This window comes from Balaenoptera musculus, chromosome 3 (genome assembly GCF_009873245.2).
Source record: "Balaenoptera musculus isolate JJ_BM4_2016_0621 chromosome 3, mBalMus1.pri.v3, whole genome shotgun sequence".
In the NCBI taxonomy this organism is placed as follows: domain Eukaryota; kingdom Metazoa; phylum Chordata; class Mammalia; order Artiodactyla; family Balaenopteridae; genus Balaenoptera; species Balaenoptera musculus.
In genome coordinates, this window is record NC_045787.1 from 167,907,393 (window position 1) to 167,926,570 (window position 19,178).

Genomic DNA, 19,178 nt, shown 5'->3' on the forward strand with positions numbered 1-19,178 from the left:
CAGCCCCGAGCCCAGAGCTCCCTCCGAGGGGCCTGGGGGTCAGTCAGCGTGTGGGAGACTGCTGTCCCTCTGGCCCTTACCCACTGGGAGCAGCTCAGACACCGGGCTGCCTTCTCCGGAAGTCGCCCCTGCGGCCCCGGCGACACTTACTCGTTGTGTAACGGGTCTTCAGAGGAGCCGCCCCCCGGCCCCTCCTCTGAGTTCTGTCCTTCATCCGGCTCCTTGTCCTCCATGCTCTCCCCCTTCTGGGACGTGGCCTCGCCGTTCACAGGGGCTGCGAGATCTGCGGGGAGAGAGGCTCGTGGGACGCTGTGGGGCAACCCCCCTGCAGAGAGCGAGCAGCGTGCGAGCACCCGCCTGTGCACCTGAATTCACCCGCACCCCCGAGCCACCGGACACACAGGGGCGGCCGGCTGCGTGGGGCTCTTCTTCCAGCCGGCCCCTGGCCCGTCCACGCAGCCTGAAGATGGGAGGGGCCGGTAAACAAATGGCCGTGGGCAACACCGGGGAAAGCCTGCCACGGCCGTGTCCAAACAGACGTAAAGAGAAACGCCCCCTCTGTGCTCTCCCCCGGGCAGCCTCGGCTTCAACTAAGCCCTCTCGGTGCTGGCCTTACGGGCTGCTCCAAACATCTCTCACCAGGACCGCATGACCCCAGCAGGAAGGAACGCTCTCCTGTCCCCGCAGCCACTGTCCCCACCGCAGACGCCCTTTCTCCTCTCAGCCCACCCGTGGCCCTCCCCTCCCAGACCTCTGCGACCGCCCGTCCCAAAAACACTCGCGCACCTGGCCGCACACACACAGCCTCCCCTGCTAGCTGGCTCTGAGGGTCTGGATGGAGCCTATGAGCAGCACAGGGGCGTGTGGCCCGGACACCAGCTGCCTTGGGGACACAGCCAGCCTGCGCAGCGAGTACCGACAGGTGGCGCCACCTGGGCGGTCTGCTCAGAGCCCCGCCCGCCAGCTCCTCACCAGCGCTCGTCTCGTCCTCCGCCCTCTCCGCAGGGGCCTCCTCTCCAGCCAGTATCTCCTCGGCCTTCTCCGGCCCAGTTCTGGTCGCCTTCTGGATGGCCTCGATCTTTGGTCCCAGGACCCGAGACTTGAGCCGGGCGTAGACCTCCGCAGCCTTCTCCATCACCTCCTTGTTGGCCTTGTAGCGGCGGATCTGGCCCACCAAGAGGCCTGGCTCAGGGGGCGCAGCCACCTCACCCCCCGCCCAAGACCCTCCCCCATCACCGCACCCCGCAGCGCCTCCCGTGCACACGGCTTCCTCCTCGCTGACCACAGGCGGCCGTGGCCGGAAGCCCAGCGCCCCAAGCAGACCCGTAGCCCCACCACCAGCCCCTTCAACCCCTGGGCTCCCGCCGCACCTTCTTCAACGTGGCCACCACGTCCGTGTTCTTCTGGAGGATCTGTGAGGTCACCTGCAGGGTCCCTAGTTCCTCTAACGCGTTCAGACACCTCTTCACATCCTGCAGGGCAGCGAGGGCAGCGAGGAGGGTCAGCGCCTAGCTGCGGGGGTTCTAGGGGGCCCAAGAGGGCAGAGAAGGACACCCTGGGCTGAGCAACAGGGAGCCCCGGGGACGGTGGTGAAGCACCCAGAACTCGAGGGGTCTTGGGGCCTCGTGTGGCATCACCTGGTGGGAACGCAGAGCACTGCACTCAGGAGGCCAAGATGGGCCCTTATCTGGTGGACGCCCACGTGAACAAGGACCCTGCCCTGCGCATGCGGCCTGACTTTGCCTCAGCGTCCCCAGACTTCTCAGGGAGCTCGAGCGATGAGGGGGCAGGGGAACTGAGACATGACCTCTGCACCCCGAGGAAGGTCTCACCGGATTGTCAACCTTCAGGGCGAACTTGATCTCGCTGTGCAGCTTCTGAAGCTTCTCCTCCACGGAAGGTTCTGTGGCCAAGAGAGAAGGCAGCGCCCAGGCCTGAGCGGGGTCCCTGGTGATGGGAGCCGGCTCCTCCAGGGCCGTCCCTCCTCCCGTTCGGCGACCTCAGGCTGCAACCAGGGCTGGGCAGCTGGCCCCTCACCTTTCTTCTTCTCAACTTTCCGGTCTGGTGGGAACCCTTCTGACCGCTTCCGGGTCCGTTCCACCTTCGCGGGCCTGTGGAGAGTCGTGCCCTTAGAAGGCCCCTGACCAATGTCCCCACTGAGGGCCGGGGGCCTGTGGGGGGACCCATGGCCGCTGCAGAAGGAAACCATCAGGAGGCCCGGGAGGCTGGGAGGAGGAGGCTCAAGGCCCGCCTGACCTGGTCTACGGCAGCACCTGAGAGGACCCAAGACATAACCCTTCCTCTAGAAAGTAAATAATGTGAAAGCCCAGAAATTTTTTTTTTTTTTTTTTTTAAACAAGTGGTTCAGGGTGAGTGGCTAGTTACGTAGACCCCAGCGCATGAGTTACTCTGATATGATGCTGGGAAACGGCAGCAGGCATGTCACCGAGCCTTCGATTCTACATCCTGCTCGGCAGCCTGGCTGCCATGTTCCCAGGGGGCAGGTTCGTTTACTGATGGCTGGGATTCCACACAGAAAGTGGGGAGGGAGATGGGCTCTGTGCTCCCACCTCAGTGGGCCTTGGACTTTAAAAAGCCTGAGAGCCACTGGTCTGGGGACAGTCTCTCCTCCTGAGCACTGGCGACACGGGGGCCACGTCATCCTCTGTGGGGCTCCATCCTGGGCACTGTGGGGAGAGGGGCAGCCTCCCTGGCTCCACCCACTGGATCCCAGGAACCGCCCCCCATGTGACCACCACAGATGTCCCAGGACACTGCCCGGTGTCCCCTGGGAGCAGGGTCACCCCAGGGGGAGAGGCCTGCTCTGGGGAAGGACCACAGACCTGGGCAGTGACTCCTGCATAACCTGATGGGGCCCTCCCTTGAGATGTGGGGACCCCCAGGGGGCTATGGGAGGAGTGGCAGTGCGGGAACGGACCTGGCCCGGGGCTTCTCCTCGGGGCGCCCTCTCTTCTCCTTCTGGCTGGGTCTCCGCGCGGGCTCTGTGCTTTGCAGGTGCAACTTCTTCGCTGATTTCTTCACCTGTAGCAGCCAGAGAAAGGGAAGGGCTGGAGTGGCAGGCGGCGTGGGGCTGCCCCAGACCCCTGAGTTGTTCCCTTAGAAACACAGTGTGACATTCCCTGCTGTCACCTTCGCCTGATGGGAGCTGATGGACTGGGCAGGATGGACCCCGTGTCCAGTCCATCCCCGGGCAGCAGCTTCTCAGGCCCTGAAAGGATCACCCAACAGTGGGGCAGCCCCACTGCATTCCCCTTGCCGAGCAAGACATCTCCCGTGCCAGGGAACTTGGTCCCCCTTTTGTGACAAAACGGAGAGCAGTGGGGAGAGAACAGGGCATTGTTCGGCTCCCCCACCCCTATCGAGTGGGATCCTGGGCTCAGACTAGAAGGTGATGGGCCCGGGGGGCTCGGATTCCTGGACTCAGGCTGGCCTGTGAGAGCCAGGAGGACAGGGAGCTGACGCTCTGTGGTCACGCATGGTGCTAACGGTCACCACCAACATGCACCAGAGGCCGAACTGCTCCCATGCTTACCCCACAAGCCGTTCCCCCGCAGCAGCCAGAGGGCACCTGTGAGCACCCACCCCTCCTCTGCCCACAGCCCTCCAGGGTCCCACCTACCTCCCTTGGGGTAACAGCCCAAGTCCTCCACAAGGCCCTACATGACCTGCCCCGTCCCCTCCCCTCCTCCCTCTCCCCCCCTCGCTCACTCTGCTCCAGACACACGGGCCTCCTCGCTGTTCCTCCAACACACCAGGCATGGTCCTGCCCCAGGGCCTTTGCACGGCCGTGCGCTCAGCCAGGAATGCCTCTCCCCCAGGTATCTTCTCACTTCATTCAGATCCTTACTTAATGTCGGCTGCTCGCCTGAAGCCTCTGAGGTCTGCCCTCTTTGCGACGGAAACCCTCTCGCCCCCGCAGCGCACAGCCCGCCCTGGCTTCCATCTCCTTGGCACCACACACCATCCTCAGGTGGTCCGCTGCCCGTCTCCCTCCCTCGTGTCAGCTCCTTAAGAGCGGGCTCTCTCTGTTTCCCTGACCGCTTGGCGCCCAGCACACAGCGGCTGCTGCACGGACGCCGCCGCACGCACCTCTCTGTCCAGCTCGGCCTCGGGCTCCGAGTCGGAGGAGGACTGGGGGCCCCGGCCGCGGCCCTTCCGGCCGCGCTTCTTGACGGGCTCGTCGTCGTCCTTGAGCTCGTCGCCGCTGCTGCCCGCGCTGCCCGCAGGCGCCGCCTCCCCGCGCTCCCGCCCCCGCCGCCGCTCCTTCTCCTCCTTGTCGCGCTCGCGCAGCCGCCGCAGCTCCTCCTCCTGCTCCTTGCGCCGCCGCGCCTCCAGCTCACGCCGCCGCTCTTCGTCCCGCCGCTTCCACTCGCTGATGCGGTCCACCTCGTCGCTGTCGCTGGGGGTGCGGGCCGGTTAGGGCCCCCGTCCCGGCCTGCCCGCGCCCCCGCCCCGAGGGCCCCGCACCCACCTGTCGCTGCTCGAGGTGGTCGGTGGCCGCTCAGGCTTCGGTTTCCGTCCGCGGGGCTTGGGGGTAGGCTTCTCGGCTACGGAAGGCGTCTCTCGGTGGGCGTTCCCCACCCCCCCACCCACCGCCAGGCCAGGCCCAGGCCCAGGGCAGCACCCCACCGCCTGCCTACCTGGCTTCCTGCCCCGAGGAGGCTTCTTTACGGACACGTCCGAGTCGGAGGAGGAGGAGCAGGAGGAGGAGGAGGACGCCGACCTCGCCACGGCCACAGGCTCAGCCTTCGCCCCGTCCGATTCTGCTTTGGAGTCCGAGTCGGAGGCTGACGGCGCCTTCTGGGGGAGGCCGGGGGAGGTGAGAGCAGCCAGGGCGAGGGGGCCCCAGGCGTCCCTGCAGCGCCCCGCCCCGCCCAAACCCACAACCCTTCGTTCTGGCCCAGAACCCCAGACATACACACGCACACACCACACTCACACACTCATGCACACATACTTGTGTACACACAATACACTTGTACACGCTCATACATGCCTGCTTGCACACAACACACACGCACATACATCACACTTGCACACAGGCGCGCACACGCGTGCATTCTCTCTCTCATGGGGCCCCTAAGAGTGCTTTGCCCCCTTCCGATGCCAGCATCCCAGCATCCCGTTTTCCAAACTGGCCTCTAAGGCCCTCTCGGGGGCAGCAGCGGCTGGGTGGTCTCCTGCTCCGGGGAGGTGCTCCGCGCACACGGCACTCGGAAACCATGGGCCAAAGCCGTGAGTGAAGGTGGAGGCGGATGTCAGCGGGCCCCGGGGTCTCCCTGGGGCCTACAGCCTTCCCTCCTCCAAAACGGACTGACCCTGACCGCAGACCGTGGCTGGTGACCGTGGGGAGATGCTTGAGGAGCTTCCACCGGCCGGTGTGTGAGAACAAAATAAAACACCCGTACCTTTTTCTTCCGTCCTGGAAGGGGGCCCCGCCGTGGGGCCCGGACCACGGCTTTCTTCTCGGGGGTGAAGTCCTGGGCGGAGATAAGGGAGCTGGACGTGGTGCCCACCGGCCGGCTACCCCTCGGCGTCCCCCCGGTGCATCCCTCCCCCTGGGCACCTGCCCGGGGTCCGGCCAGCTGCTCACCTGGTCACTGGTCTTCTCTGACTCGGAGGAGCTTTCCGAGTTCTCCTCCTCGGATGGAGACATGCTGGCTTGATCCAGGTCACTGGAGGCCTTTCGAGCTCGTTTTGAGACCGACATCTGGAAGGGGAGCACACATCAGCAACTGAGAAAGCCCGTGTGCTCGGGAAACTTTGCGGGGAGGAGGGCAGGGACCCCTTTGAGAATCTGATAAAAACCAGGGATACTGATCCTAGAAGACATGATGCTCAGTGAAAGAAGCCAGACACAGAAGGACAAATACTGTGTGATCCCACTCACAGGAGGTCCCTAGAGAGTCAGACCCACAGAGACAGGAAGTAGATGGTGGGCGCCAGGGGCTGGGGGAGGGGGAGGGGGAGTCAGGGTTTCATGGGGACAGAGTTTCAGTTTGGGAGGATGAGAAAGTTCTGGAGATGGATGGTGGGGATGGCTGCCCAACGGTGTGAATGTAAAATGCTACTGAACTGTGCGCTTAAAAATGGTTAAGATGGTGAATTTCACGTTGTATTTTACTACAATTAAAAAAAATGAAGAATACAAACCAGGGATCCTTCCCCCAGAAAAACACATACACATATGTTTTGCAACTAGATAGAGGTGGTGGTTGCACCACACTGTGAATGTATTAAATGCCACTGAGTTGTACGTTTTAGAACGGTTAATTTTATGTGAATTTCACCTCAATAAGAAAGATTTTTTAAACACACACACACATACAATTCTGAATTAGGTTTCAGGGGTTCACAGACTCCCAGATGCCCACTCAAAGAAGCCAATTTAAGAAACTGTATAAAGGAAGAACTGAGGAGGCAAAGAGGACTGAGCTTTGGACACAGATCTCAGCCCACTGACGCCTGGTCCTCCCCGTCAGGGCGTGGGTTTAGGTGCGATGCACCTCTGCCTCTGTCCCGTTACAGCCCAGACTCGCTGGTTCTCGTCACAAGCACTTACTGAGAGCATCTTGCCTCCTCCGGGGCCTGACCAAGGCCAGGGTACGATGGGCTGCACTGTGTTCCCCCAAAGCGCATACAATGAAGCCCTGACCCCCAGGACCCCAGAATGTGACTATTTGGAGATGGGTCTTTGAAGAGAGAATTAAAGTAAAACGAGGTATTAGGGTGGCCCTGACCCAATATGACTGGGGTCCTTATAAGAAGAGGAGATTAGGACACAGACATGCACAGAGGGAGACCACGTGAAGAGATGGTGGACACACAGAAAAACAGCGACAAAAGAACGTTAACTAGAGAGAGCACAAAGCTGACCCGGCGGAAAGCCATAGCCACACCCCCAAAAATGGAGAAAGGAACACCAATAGGTGTGTTCCCAGCTAGGGTGCTGGGTTACGAGGGAAGAGGTCGTCTAAATGTCTCCCTAGTGTGGGGGAAAGGTGTTGTAATAATGACATATTCATTTAATGCAAAGTTGGCCAAAAAACCCCAAAAAACAAAACCTGAATACATACTAACCTACAAGTAGTGGTTAATATCTAAGAGGTAGGATGGGGGGGGCCATTTATTTTCAACATATTTCTGTCTAACTCCTCCAATAACTGTAAACAGAAACAACAGGGACTTTTAAAAAACGATGCCAGGGACTTCCCTGGTGGTCCAGTGGTTAAGAATCCGCCTTCTAGCAACCTAAGTGTCCATCGACAGATGAATGGATAAAGAAGATGCGGCACATCTATACAATGGAATGTTACTCAGCCATAAAAAGAAACAAAACTGAGTTATTTGTAGTGAGGTGGATGGACCTAGAGCCCGTCATACAGAGTGAAGTAAGTCAGAAAGAGAAAAATACCGTATGCTAACATATATATGGAATCTAAAAAAAAAAAAGGTTCTGAAGAACCTAGGGGCAGGACAGGAATAAAAGACACAGACGTAGAGAATGGACTTGAGGACACGGGAAGTGGTAAGGGTAAGCTGGGACAAAGTGAGGGAGTAGCATGGACATATATACACTACCAAATGTAAAACAGATAGCTAGTGGGAAGCAGCCGCATAGCACAGGGAGATCAGCTCGGGGCTTTGTGACCACCTAGAGGGGTGGGATAAGGAGGGTGGGAGGGAGACGCAAGAGGGAGGGGATATGGGGATATACGTGTGCATATAGCTGATTCACTTTGTTATACAGCAGAAACTAACACAACATTGTAAAGCAATTATACTCCAATAAAGATGTTAAAGGAAAAAAGAAAAAGAAAAAAAAAAAAAGAATCCTCCTTCCAATGCAGGGGGCGGGGGTTCGACCCCTGGTCGGGGAAGTAAGATCCCACATGCTGCGGGACGACTAAGCCTGCACGCTCTAGAGCCGGCACACGCCACAACTAGAGAGCCCACGTGCTGCAACTACTGAACCCACGCACCACAACTAGAGAAGTCCACACGCCGCAACGAAGAGCCCGACACAACTAAGACCCGACACAACCAAATAAATAAATAAATAAATAAAATATTAAAAAATAATCATAACGTTTAAGGACAAGGAAATGCTCATCTATTAGGTGGAAAAACAGCAAGACACATTACGTGCGTGATTGCCAATTCCATACTTTACATACCCACCCCGCCCGTGAGGCACACACAAGATCACGGAGAAACACATCAGGATGTTTCTAGTCCTTGGCGCAGAAACCCCCTCAGATAGTTCAGGCATTTTTCACCGGCTTCTTTATGCTTTTCACATCTTCTAACTTATCTACGATGAGCATGGCTTATTGTTATAACTGGAACCAAAAGCAAAGGTTATTTTTAAAAATCATAAAAACAATGCCTTACTCTATCAAAAGAATTTGCTGCTAGGTCCTGGTCCTTTCATTCTGCACCCAAATATTCGGAAGCAGTCAAAAGGCAGAGAAGAGGGGAAAAAAGGCAGGAAAGAGAATCTCTCCAAGAGAACTTAAAACTCACATCCACACAAAAACTTGTACACGAATGTTCACAGCAGCGTTATTTGTGATGGCCCCAAAGCGGAAACAACCCGAATGTCCATAAACGGATGACAGATAAACAAAGTGTGGTCCAGCCACACCCGGGAATATCGCTCAGCCACGAAAAGGAGAGAAGCCCTGACACTTGCTACCACATGGATGGACCCTGAGGACACGATGCTCAGTGACAGAAGCCAGACACAGAAGGACACACGGTGTGTGATTCCACTGATGGGAAACGTCCAGAACAGGCAAGTTCCACAGAGGCGGATTCCTGGTTACTAGGGGCTGCGGGTGGGGATGTGGGGGGACTGCCAGTGGGGACGGGGTTTCTTTTTGGGGTGATGGAAAGTTCTGGAACTGATAGAGGGGATGCTGGCACAACTCTGTGAATGTACTAAAAACCGAAAGAAGGAAAGGGAGAAGAGCAGGCGGCCAGACGGAACCTGTGGAGGGAGGAGGAAGGGCGGGAGGAGGAAGGGCCCCAGCCCCCCACAGGCCAGCTGTGCCCGCCCCACCCCCGTGCCCCTACCTTCAAGGCCACCGCCTTCCGCTTGAGGCCGCTGTTGTCACTGCTCTTGTCCGAGTCCGAGTCGCTCTCCATCCTGTCGCTGGCGGCTGCAGCGGTCACGGCTGTGACGGCCATGACCCCCCGGTCCTCGTCGTCCTCACTGCCACCTGCCGGGTCGGCTTCAGGGGCCTCGCTGTCGGAGGAACTCACTGGCTGGGGGTGGGGACAGAGACAGCAGGTCACCACCAGGTGTGGCCCACAGGACAGCAGCCACTGGCCGGGTCTCAAGTGTCAGGGTCTGGCCTGCTGGCTCTCCAAATGCGGGAACTGAGGCCCAGAGAGCTCCAAGGGGGACTTCCCTGGCGGTCCAGTGGTTAAGACACTGTGTTCCCAACGCAGGGGGCGTGGGTTCAATCCCTGGTTGGGGAACGAAGATCCCACACGCCGTGCGGCGCGGCCAAACAATATTAAAAAAACAAAAACAGAAAGCTCTGAGGACTGATGTGGCAGGACGAGATGGGCACGTGTGTGCTAGCCACTAGGATTCAAGCACTGCAGGATCTGAGGGCAAACCCTGGGCCAGTGACTTAAGCCCCTGTGTGCCTCATCCCACATCTGAGCAATGGGGCCGACAGCACTTTGGCCTCACAGGGCTGTGGCGAGGGTGAGACAGAAGTGGCATGTACTGAGGACAGTGCCCAGACTGGCAGGAGGTCCATCGAGGTTTGCTTTTTGTAAAAATTATTATTATTGCAATTACTGATGAGGAAGAAAATGACCTAGGACAGGACCTCCGGGCGCGAACTTCCAGGCACTTCTATTTCTGTTTTAGCCAAAATGCCTGCTCAGGCGGTAAGAGCCGCAAAAACAGCAGACACGTAGATGGCACTTCTGTGCTAGCCGCGTGCCGGGCTCGTCTGCACACTCGGTTGCCGTCTGTGAGCAGCAGCCAGGTGCCAGGCACTGTGCTAGGGAGGTGGGAGCGCCCAGACGTGAACACGGCACGGGCCCTGCCCCTGGGGAGCTTACAGTCTAGTGGGAGACCGAGCACGGCCATGTGGACAGACCACAGTCAGGGGGTGTGGAGGAAAAGGAACCCTCCTACACTGTGGGGGGGGGGAACGTAAAGTGGTTGCAGCCACCACGGAAAACAATATGGCGGTTCCTCAAAAAACTAAGAATAGAGCTACCACGTGACCCAGCAATCCCACTCCTGGGCATATATCCAGAGAAAACTATAATTCGAAAAGATCCACGCACCTCTATGTTCACAGTAGCACTATTTACCATAACCAAGACACGGAAACAACCTGAATGTCCATCAACAGATGAATGGATAAAGAAGATGTGGTACGTATACACATTGGAATATTACTCAGCTGTAAAACAGAATGAAATTATGCCATTTGCAGCAACATGGATGGCCCTAGCAATAACCATACTAAGCAAAGTAAGTCAGAAAGAGAAAGACAAATACCATACAATACCACTTATATGTGGGATCTAAAATATGACACAGGGAATTCCCTGCTGGTCCAGTGGTTAAGACTCTGCGCTTCCACTGCAGGGGGCATGGGTTCAATCCCTGGTCGGGGAACTAAGATCTGGCATGCCGTGTGGCACAGCCAAAAATTAAAAAAAAAAAAAGGGTAAAAAGTGCCACACGAAGTAGGTCAAGCCCCAAACCTGAAACACTGGGAGAGAACCATCAGGCTTTCAGGCGGATTTCCCTCACACCTCTCCTCCAGGGCGTCACTTTTCTCTGGGGCACCCCTGGTGAGTGGAGAAGGGAAAGGACGTCCCCGGTTCTTCACGGAGGAAACAGCAGCTTGGAGTGTGAGTGACTAAATGGAGGGTCCAGGACCCTCCTGATCGTCTGCGGGAGGAACGGAGCCAGCCTCGTGGCAGTGAGAGCTAGCAGACACGAGGGATCACCTCTCTCCGTGTAGCATGTGGGGAGCTGTCATTCTCACTCTGCAGACAAGGCAAAAGGCGGCGTGATGGAGCCAGATCACACGGCGACTAAGCGACAGAGCTGGGGTGCAAGCCAGCTCTGCTGGGCCCCGAAGCCTGGCCCACTGGACACAGCTACTGCCTGTTACAAACCCCGGCTTGCTTCTGCTAAGCGCTCAACCAGCTGTGGCCGGATGTGCGCCTCAACAACCGGGGAGGCGACTGGCATGAGTGGGCATGTTCCATAAGTGGGGAAACGAGGTCTCCGGGAAGGTAAGTGACTTGCCCTGCACTGCGCTTTGGGGATAAAGCCAGGAACTCTGCATCTCCTGGGCTCGGCCCACGAGACCTAACTACCTGCCAGCAAAAGTTTTGGGAAATCCGATCCCCATGGAGACGTCTGGAGGACAGGAACACTGGTGGCTCGGAGAGGAACGAGGAAATAAAGGCCAAGAGCCAGCTGACCTGCAACCATCCCGAGACCCACTGGTTGAGTGAGATGAGTGATGAGTGTTGGTCTCTTTCACTGTCTTTTTTTTTTTTGGCCTCACCGCGCGGCATGCGGGATCTTAGTTCCCCAACCAGGGATCGGACCCGTGCCCCCTGCATTGGGAGCTCAGAGTCTTTTTTTTTTTTTTTTTTTTTAGATTGATTGATTGCTATGCTGGGTCTTCGTTTCTGTGCTAGGGCTTTCCTTAGTTGCGGCAAGCGGGGGCCACTCTTCCTTGCAGTGCGCGGGCCTCTCACTATCGTGGCCTCTCCTGTTGCGGAGCACAGGCTCCAGACGCGCAGGCTCAGTAGTTGTGGCTCACGGGCCCAGTTGCTCCGCAGCATGTGGGATCTTCCCAGACCAGGGCTCAAACCTGTGTCCCCTGCATTAGCAGGCAGACTCTCAACCACTGCGCCACCAGGGAAGCCCGGGAGTGCAGAGTCTTAACTCCTGGACCACCAGGGAAGCCCCCTCTCACTGTCTTAATGGGTCGAGAGGGTGACAGAGATGGAAAGGGAAGGTCAGGCCCAGCCTGGCCTCCTCGGTCCCCAACACCTTGCACCCCTGTGCCGGCTGCCTGATGTGCACCGGCTCACCGTGTTCCCCCGACAGCCCCGTGAGAGCTCGTCGTACCCTGAGCCTCTGTTTTAGATGAGGAAACTGAGGCTCCGAGAGGTGACATCAATCAATCCCCAAAGGACACGGTGAACAGGAGGAAGAGCCAGGCCTCGAACCCAGGTCCACGCATCCACACAGCAGGGCTCTTACCCCAGGATCCATGTGTAGAGGTCCTTCTCCGGGCCCACCTGCCCCTCTAGGACCCCACCCAGCTTGTACCGACCAGAAAAGAACTTCAGCCTGGGAGACGGGAGGCCTGGGTTTTAGTTCCAGCTCAGCTCAAACCAGCTACTGGGACAGGTCCCTTTACCTCCTCTATCAGGTCACGAGGATGTAACAACTGGGATCCTTCTAGGTCAATCCTTCTCAACAAGGGGTGATTCTCTCCCCCAGGGGGCATTTGGCAATGTCTAGAGACATTCAAATTGTCAAGATGCGTGGGGGTCTTGGCATCGAGTGGGCAGGGCCAGGGATGCTGCTCAACAGCCCACAGTGCCTAGGACGCCCCATGGAGACGGAGAGAAGTTGAAAAGCCCTGGTCTAGGTTTCTGAGGCCTCACGTTCTAGCTGGGTCCTTCCGGGCAATCAAGTGAACGCTCTGGGCCTCAGCGTGCTCAGCTGTAAAATGGAAAAGATGCCACCTACCCAGCCCATCTTGGGATTACTGGATATAGCTGGAACCACACTGAGATACCGTTTTCCACCTCCTGGCTTGGCAGGAGGGTGCGGGAACAGGCCCTGCCGTACGCTCCTGGTGGGAGCACGCCGAGTTAAGGCTGTCAAAAAGAATGAAGCCATTCTCTGCACAGACGAGGGAGACCAATTGGGGGAATAAAGCCAAGTGGAGCATTACATGCTTCAAAAAAGCAAGCTATGTAGGGTTTTACGTGAACAAAGAATCTTGGAAGGACACACAAGGAACTGGTAGCTGGAGCTACCTTGAGAGGAAACTGAAACAGAACGGCCGCGAGGCACGGCTGATCCCTCACTGTACGCCCTTTTGTACTTTTCAGTCTTGTACCAGGAGTCTGTACTCCCACTCGAAACATAAAACTAAACGAAAACCTTATAGGATGAAAAGACAGACTGCCCGGGCACCCTCCAAGCGGTGCTTCCAAAAGCCTGCTGTGGACTGGCTCCATCAGAAGCATCTAGATAACTCGGGGGATGAACCACCTCAAGGTGCCCAGGCCTCAGCCCTAAACTACCACACCTAAACCTCTCGGGGTAGGGCCCAGGGATCTGCATTTTTAACCCAATGTTCTGTTTGGAGGCACAGATGGGTCAGAGAACCAAACAGCAGTAATATGCTCTCACACCTATAGCTACTTCTCAACCTGGGGAGTCTGTATGGGGTGGGTTTAATGTCAAGGTTACACCATTTTTGAATTTCATTTCCTTGAGGGCAGGCATCTACGCGGTACTTCACAGGCTGAGGGTGCGTAATAAACATTAAATGGTGTGATGATTCACCAGGAGGCAATAAGCTTAGGACAAGACTAACCAGCACTTGGGCTGGGGCCAGAATATGGTCTCATGAAACTCAACTACCTTCAGGAACTTCCGATCCGTTTACCCAAGTGCGGAATGTGCAAAGCCCGGAGAGACGGCGGGGAACAAAGCAGGGGGAACGTCCATCTCCCAGACCCATCACGGGAGGTAAAAGACACCACACACATGAAACGTGGGCCTGGCCCCTTGAGAAGGGGCTGCCAAACCCTCAGCACTGGAGAGAGCTCTCGAACGGACCCCAGGTTCTAGATCGTGAGCTCCCAGAAGGCAAGAGGCGTGCCTGCTTCACCTAGGATTCCTCGTCCCTAGTGCGCCACATGGCATGCATGCGTGCGGCCGGGGTCTATACAGGAGTGTTTGCCGGGTCGGTGGGTAGACGGAGGCACAGGAGAGGCACACCCAGACCATCTCGAGACCCCGAGTTCTCAAGCAGGACCAGATGCTACAAAACTACTCGGTCCTTCTCTCACACAAACCAGACCCTCTCCGACTCCCGCTTCCCCGCCCACAGACCAGGAGGGAAGTCCATTTCTTCCCTAACAGCAGAGGTCCGAGCCCTGCGGTCAATTCGCCGGGTCTTCCGGCCCACCTGGAGCCCAGCCCTGCTGAGGCCAGGCTACTCCACCTCCCCACAACTCCCCTCGTCTGCATCTCGCCCCAAAACACCCAGAGCAAGGCACCCCTCTGCCACCCTTCCTCAGCTTTCCACGGCTTCTGTACAAATTTAACTTCAACTTCTCTAAATTCCCTTTTTTCCCTGAATGTTTCCAGACACTGATTTGCCACTGAGAATGTCATCTCTGTGACTCTTAGCACTTCTTTCCCACCTAAGCAAGAGCTCTCACGTCTACTAACTACAGCCTTTTTCCGAGTCTGAAATCTGGCAGTAATGGGGGGAAGGAAAGGGTGTTACTGAAAGGAAAAAAATTTTTCTCCTTAGAAAACAAAAGGTTTCTTAGGAGTTCTAACGATGCTGTTTCACATTCAGGCTAACCCTAGAGCAGTGGGTCTCACCAGGAGGGATCCTGCACCCCTCCACCCGACACTCGGCAATGTCTGCAGACGTGTTTGGTTGTCACAACTGGGTAAAGAAGGAGCTCCTGGCATCGCATGGGTGGGGCCAGGGATGCTGCTCCAACCCCGACAGTGCCCAGGACCGCCCTCACGGAGAACGATGAGGCCCCAAACATCAGCGGTGCCCAGCGGGAGGAGCCCTGTCCCAGAGGCCTCTCCTTTCTCTGTGGGACAAGCTAAGACCACCTCTGGTCCCCAGCGCGCTCGAGTGCCCGCCTGACCTGGGCTCCGCAGACCCCCGCCAGCCTCCCACCCCCAGCATGGACTCACCAGAGGAGCACTGTAGCTGGCATGGGGGTTGTTCTGGATCTCCCACAGGCCCTCATTGAAGCCTTTCCTCTTGTTGGGTTTCCCGTACTTATCTTTACACTTGTCGTAGGGAAACAGGTCCTTGGGTCCCAGGAAGGCTCTGGAGAAAGGAACCACGGGCCGAGCCCAGGTGAGCCAGGCCACCCCGGGAGGCAACAGCTAGGAAAACTCCACCCCCAGCGGGGGACACTTACGTTTCGTGGGTACCAAAGAAGAAGATGGGGTACTTGTTGGGCGGGGGCTTCACGGCACCGTCGGCGATGTCATCGATCTGCAGTGAGAGGCCAGTCAGGGGGTGGCTGGGGGGTGGGGGACAGCTTCACCCACTGACCCAGGAAGTGACCAGGAAAACAGCCAAGTTACTTGGGGGAAAGCACGCTGGGAGGAGGGGAGCCTTCAGAGGAAGGCTCATCACCTTCCAATTAGGCATCTGCCTTCTTCTGTGCAACGCGCCCCCCCCCCCCAATTGCATACCTGTCCGCTCCCCCCAGGGTGCTCTCTCTTCCCCCAAGGTAGGTGTTTCACCTGGGCAAAGCCAAATATGGTCCTCTGAGCAGCCAGGGGCTGGGGCCAAGCCCAGCTTCTGTGAACTCCCAGGACCCCCCCCAAAGGACCCCCTCCTGCAAAGAGGCAATCGGTGATCAGTCTCCCAGAGGCTGCAGCTGGCAGCTCCAAGGATGCAGAGGGTGGGGGGTGGGCTGCAGGAGACAGGCCCGGAGCATCCAGGAAGTCCCACCCTCTCCCTATAGGCCATGGGCTCCAGCAGCTGTCAGTCATTTCCCCACAGGAGGCTAGCAGCCCCTTCCCTTCCAATCAGGTGCTTGGAAGCATTCTGGGCTTAGAGAGCCAGCTGGAGGGGGGCGCGGAGGAGAGGGAGAAGCTGGTACTCTGGGAGGAAGGGAAGTGCCCGTAAAGTTTTATCACTCTGGTGCTTCCAAGAAAGTAAGCCCGAGCAAATCAGGTTGAGTGGGTTCTCTGGTCCCCATTAATTCCTTCCCGTCCTCTTCAAAGCCTGGGAGCTGCTGGAACCTTCCCTGCCCCCCTCACCCAGCTTCCTTCCTCAGTTCTCTGGGCTACTTTTCAAAGTCCTTGGGCCCTGGGCCCCAAACACCCATCCCAAGCATCCCGCTCCTGCACAGACACATCCCCAAACTCCATCACCCTAAGGACCAGCCTGCCATGCCTTCCAGGCCCGCTTCTGCTCTGACCTCACCCAGGACCCGCCTCTGAGCCTGAGGCACAGACATCCCAGCGGCAGCACCCGTTATGGACCACTCTCACGGCTGCCTGGTTAGCAGTCCCTGAGCCCACTCCTGGCATCCTGTGGCGGCCTCTCTGCAACCAAACGCCCAGCTCTGTGTGATGCCCTTCTGCTTACTTCCACCCAGAGGGAGGGAGGGTCTGGCAGGGAACGAGGCTGAAATCTCCAGGCACCCCACAGTACTGCCCAGGCAACTCCTGAGCTCCTTCTGTTCCAGCCGAACCTTCAGCTTCATGCTTCTACTGCCTCCCCCTCCAAATTCCTTCAGTCCTAACATGCATATTCCACCAACATCAGTCCTGGGGTGCCTTAAACCTGGGGATGGCAACAACCTCCTGGCCCCTCCTCCACACTGGCCTGCCCCACAGACAGTGCCTGAAACTCCACTCTGCAGTTCTGAGACTCGCACTCAAGACTCCCTTCAGAACTGGACCCCTCGAACCATCTGGGTCCTCTGGATCCCAGCTTTCTCCAGAGGGGATCCCTAAAGTCCCCTGGGCCCAGCCCCCTCCCTCAGGATCTCTCTCTTTCCAGCTTGAGTCCCCGTGGCTGGCCTCTGATTCAAGCATCCCTCCACCCCCCCCAAGCCCTCCCTCCACCCTGTGCTCCCACCAGCCTCCTCCACCAGGGTCTGGCGGGGGAGTCCTCACAGGGCACCAGTCCCCAGGGTCCCCCAAACAAGTCTTATTCCAATCTCCGGTCTCTGATGCCCCACATTTTCAGATCCAGTCCCCTCAGCTCCAGCGACCTTGTGAACACAGCACCCAGCCCTATTTCCAGCCCTGGTCCTGCTGAGCATCTCTCAACCTTGACCCTCAACTCTTCTCCCTTACTGGAACCCTTATCCATAGGCCCCCTTCATACGTGGCTCAGGACCCCCAGCCCCTCAGAACTTGGCTTCTTTTTGCCCCCCATAAAGAGGTCCTTCAGCCCGGAGCACCTCCTTCCTATTAGTTTGAACCCTCTCCTCAAATCCCAGATTCCTCAGCTCCCCTCACACCCACCAAACTCCTTCAGATTTGAACCCTGGCTCCTCAGGCCCCAGGTCCCTCAACCCCATGTCCCTCGGCTCTGGGACCCCCAGAGCGGGTCCCCCAGGCTCGGGGCCCTCCGCACCTCCGGCGCGCGGGTCGCTCAGGCCCGGGACCCCCAGACCTCCTGGCCCAGGTTCCCGCACAATCCCCGCGCGAGGGTTCCTCAGGACGGGGACCGCCAGACCCCCAGGCACGCGAGTCCCCCAGGCCCGGGTCCCCCCAGAACCCCGGCGCGCGGGTTCCTCAGGCCCGGAGTCCCCCAGACCCCGGGAGCGCGGGTCCCTCAGGCCCGGGGCCCCTACTGCCCCACCCCACCCCCAACCCCCCGTCGCCTGGCCCATCTCCCTCGCGGCCTCACCCGGGCCGGCCAGTGCGGGTAGCCCTTCATCTTGGCGAACACCAAGTCCCCGGGCTTGAAGGCGTGCGGCATGCTGGCGGCGGGAGGCCCAGGCCGCGGGAAGCGGCAGCGGCACGGGCAGCAGCAGCAGCGGCGGCGGCGGCGGCGGCAGCGGCGGCAAGGGGAGGCGAAGCCGGGGGCGGGAGCAGGGCGCCAAGGGGGCGGGGGCGACGGCCTGGGTAGCGGGTCGGAGCGTGTTTATTGGCCTGCCCGTCGCCGGAAGTCCCGCCTTGCGGCCGTCACGGGCGGGCGACGCCGTCGCTCAGGACCACGTGCGGGGATAGAGGAGCAGGGGGACCAATGAGAAGAGGGGTTGGAGCAGAGCATGTTAACGGGATTGGATAACGGGTAGAGCCAAGGGGGCGTGACCCAGAAGCCTAATGGGAGGGGACGGAGGTTAAGGGAGGTGAAAGAGGAAAGGTAGGAGGAGGGAAACAGGCGCTCTGGGAGAGTAGAGGCAGGCAGCCAGGCTCCTTCGGGGCTGGGCTTAGGGTAGAGGGGCGGGCCATAGAACGCCACAGGAGGAGGGGCCTTAAGTAGGAAACATGCTATTGGATTACCACAGGAAAGAAGGCCCAATCACTGTAGGGGGCGCGTCATTAATAGCCTCCCGCTCCTGTGAGGAGGGGCATAATATAGAGCTGAAGGGCATTGGGTACCACGAGAGGAGCGGCTCAAGGTAGAGAACCGGCATTAGCTATCACAGGAGGAAAGGCTTAAGCGGCTGTCCGCCATTGGATATCGCAAGAGACGAGGTTCAACTCAAAATAGGGACGCGCCGTTGCCTGCTCGAGGGGGCGGGGCTTAGGGGGTAGGGACGGGTCATGTGGCGGTCTGAGGATAAACAGCCAAAAAATTCACAAAACACTTATTTCTTCACTCACGACAAGTTTATTGAGCACCATATGCCAGAGCCACAAAATACCCAATATACATACTAATTCAGTCGAGAAAAATGTATTGAGCACTGCCTGGCCAAGTTATGTAATCTCTGTGCCTCAGTCTCCCAACCTGTAAAACGGGACTCATAATGGTACAGATTTTATAGGGGAGTAAGGATTAAATGACATCACCGCCCCTAAGGCTCTGGAAACTGTGCCTGGCAGCAGGAAATACTGGACGCACTTAGGTGCTGTTACTCCGGCTCCTGAAGTATCCAACGTCTAGCAAGGCAAAGAAATGTTAATTTCTTTGTAATTAAGACCCAGGGAAGGAACTCTGAATAAAATAGGATGCTTAAGAAAGAGCTGAATTGGGCTTCCCTGGTGGCGCAGTGGTTAAGCATCTGCCTGCCAATGCAGGGGACACGGGTTCGAGCCTTGGTCCGCGAAGATCCCACATGCAGCGGAGCAACTAAGCCTGGGCTCCACAACCACTGAGCCAGCGTGCCACAACTACTGAAGCCCATGTGCCTAGAGCCCATGCTCCGCAACAAGAGAAGGCACTGCAGTG

The 19,178-nt window shown here is 58.0% G+C and overlaps 1 protein-coding gene across 3 annotated transcripts in view; it reads right to left on the minus strand.

Moving 5' to 3' along the window:
- Positions 1–17,852, minus strand: part of HDGFL2 (HDGF like 2) — an 18,354-nt gene extending 502 nt beyond the window's left edge. For 2 of the 3 annotated variants that reach the window (XM_036847009.1, XM_036847011.1), the window contains exons 1-15: positions 17,688–17,852; positions 15,229–15,305; positions 14,996–15,134; positions 9,100–9,291; positions 5,615–5,731; positions 5,430–5,501; positions 4,662–4,821; positions 4,493–4,568; positions 4,111–4,420; positions 2,939–3,042; positions 2,038–2,111; positions 1,833–1,903; positions 1,371–1,472; positions 973–1,165; positions 151–283 (exon numbers count right to left, since the gene is read on the minus strand). In XM_036847009.1, the coding sequence (XP_036702904.1) occupies positions 151–283; positions 973–1,165; positions 1,371–1,472; positions 1,833–1,903; positions 2,038–2,111; positions 2,939–3,042; positions 4,111–4,420; positions 4,493–4,568; positions 4,662–4,821; positions 5,430–5,501; positions 5,615–5,731; positions 9,100–9,291; positions 14,996–15,134; positions 15,229–15,305; positions 17,688–17,759 (1,892 nt within the window). In that variant the 5' untranslated portion in view covers positions 17,760–17,852. The remainder of the gene's footprint in view (positions 1–150; positions 284–972; positions 1,166–1,370; positions 1,473–1,832; positions 1,904–2,037; positions 2,112–2,938; positions 3,043–4,110; positions 4,421–4,492; positions 4,569–4,661; positions 4,822–5,429; positions 5,502–5,614; positions 5,732–9,099; positions 9,292–14,995; positions 15,135–15,228; positions 15,306–17,687) is intronic. The other variant, XM_036847010.1, reaches the window with a different exon arrangement.
- Positions 17,853–19,178: the final 1,326 nt, after the last annotated feature.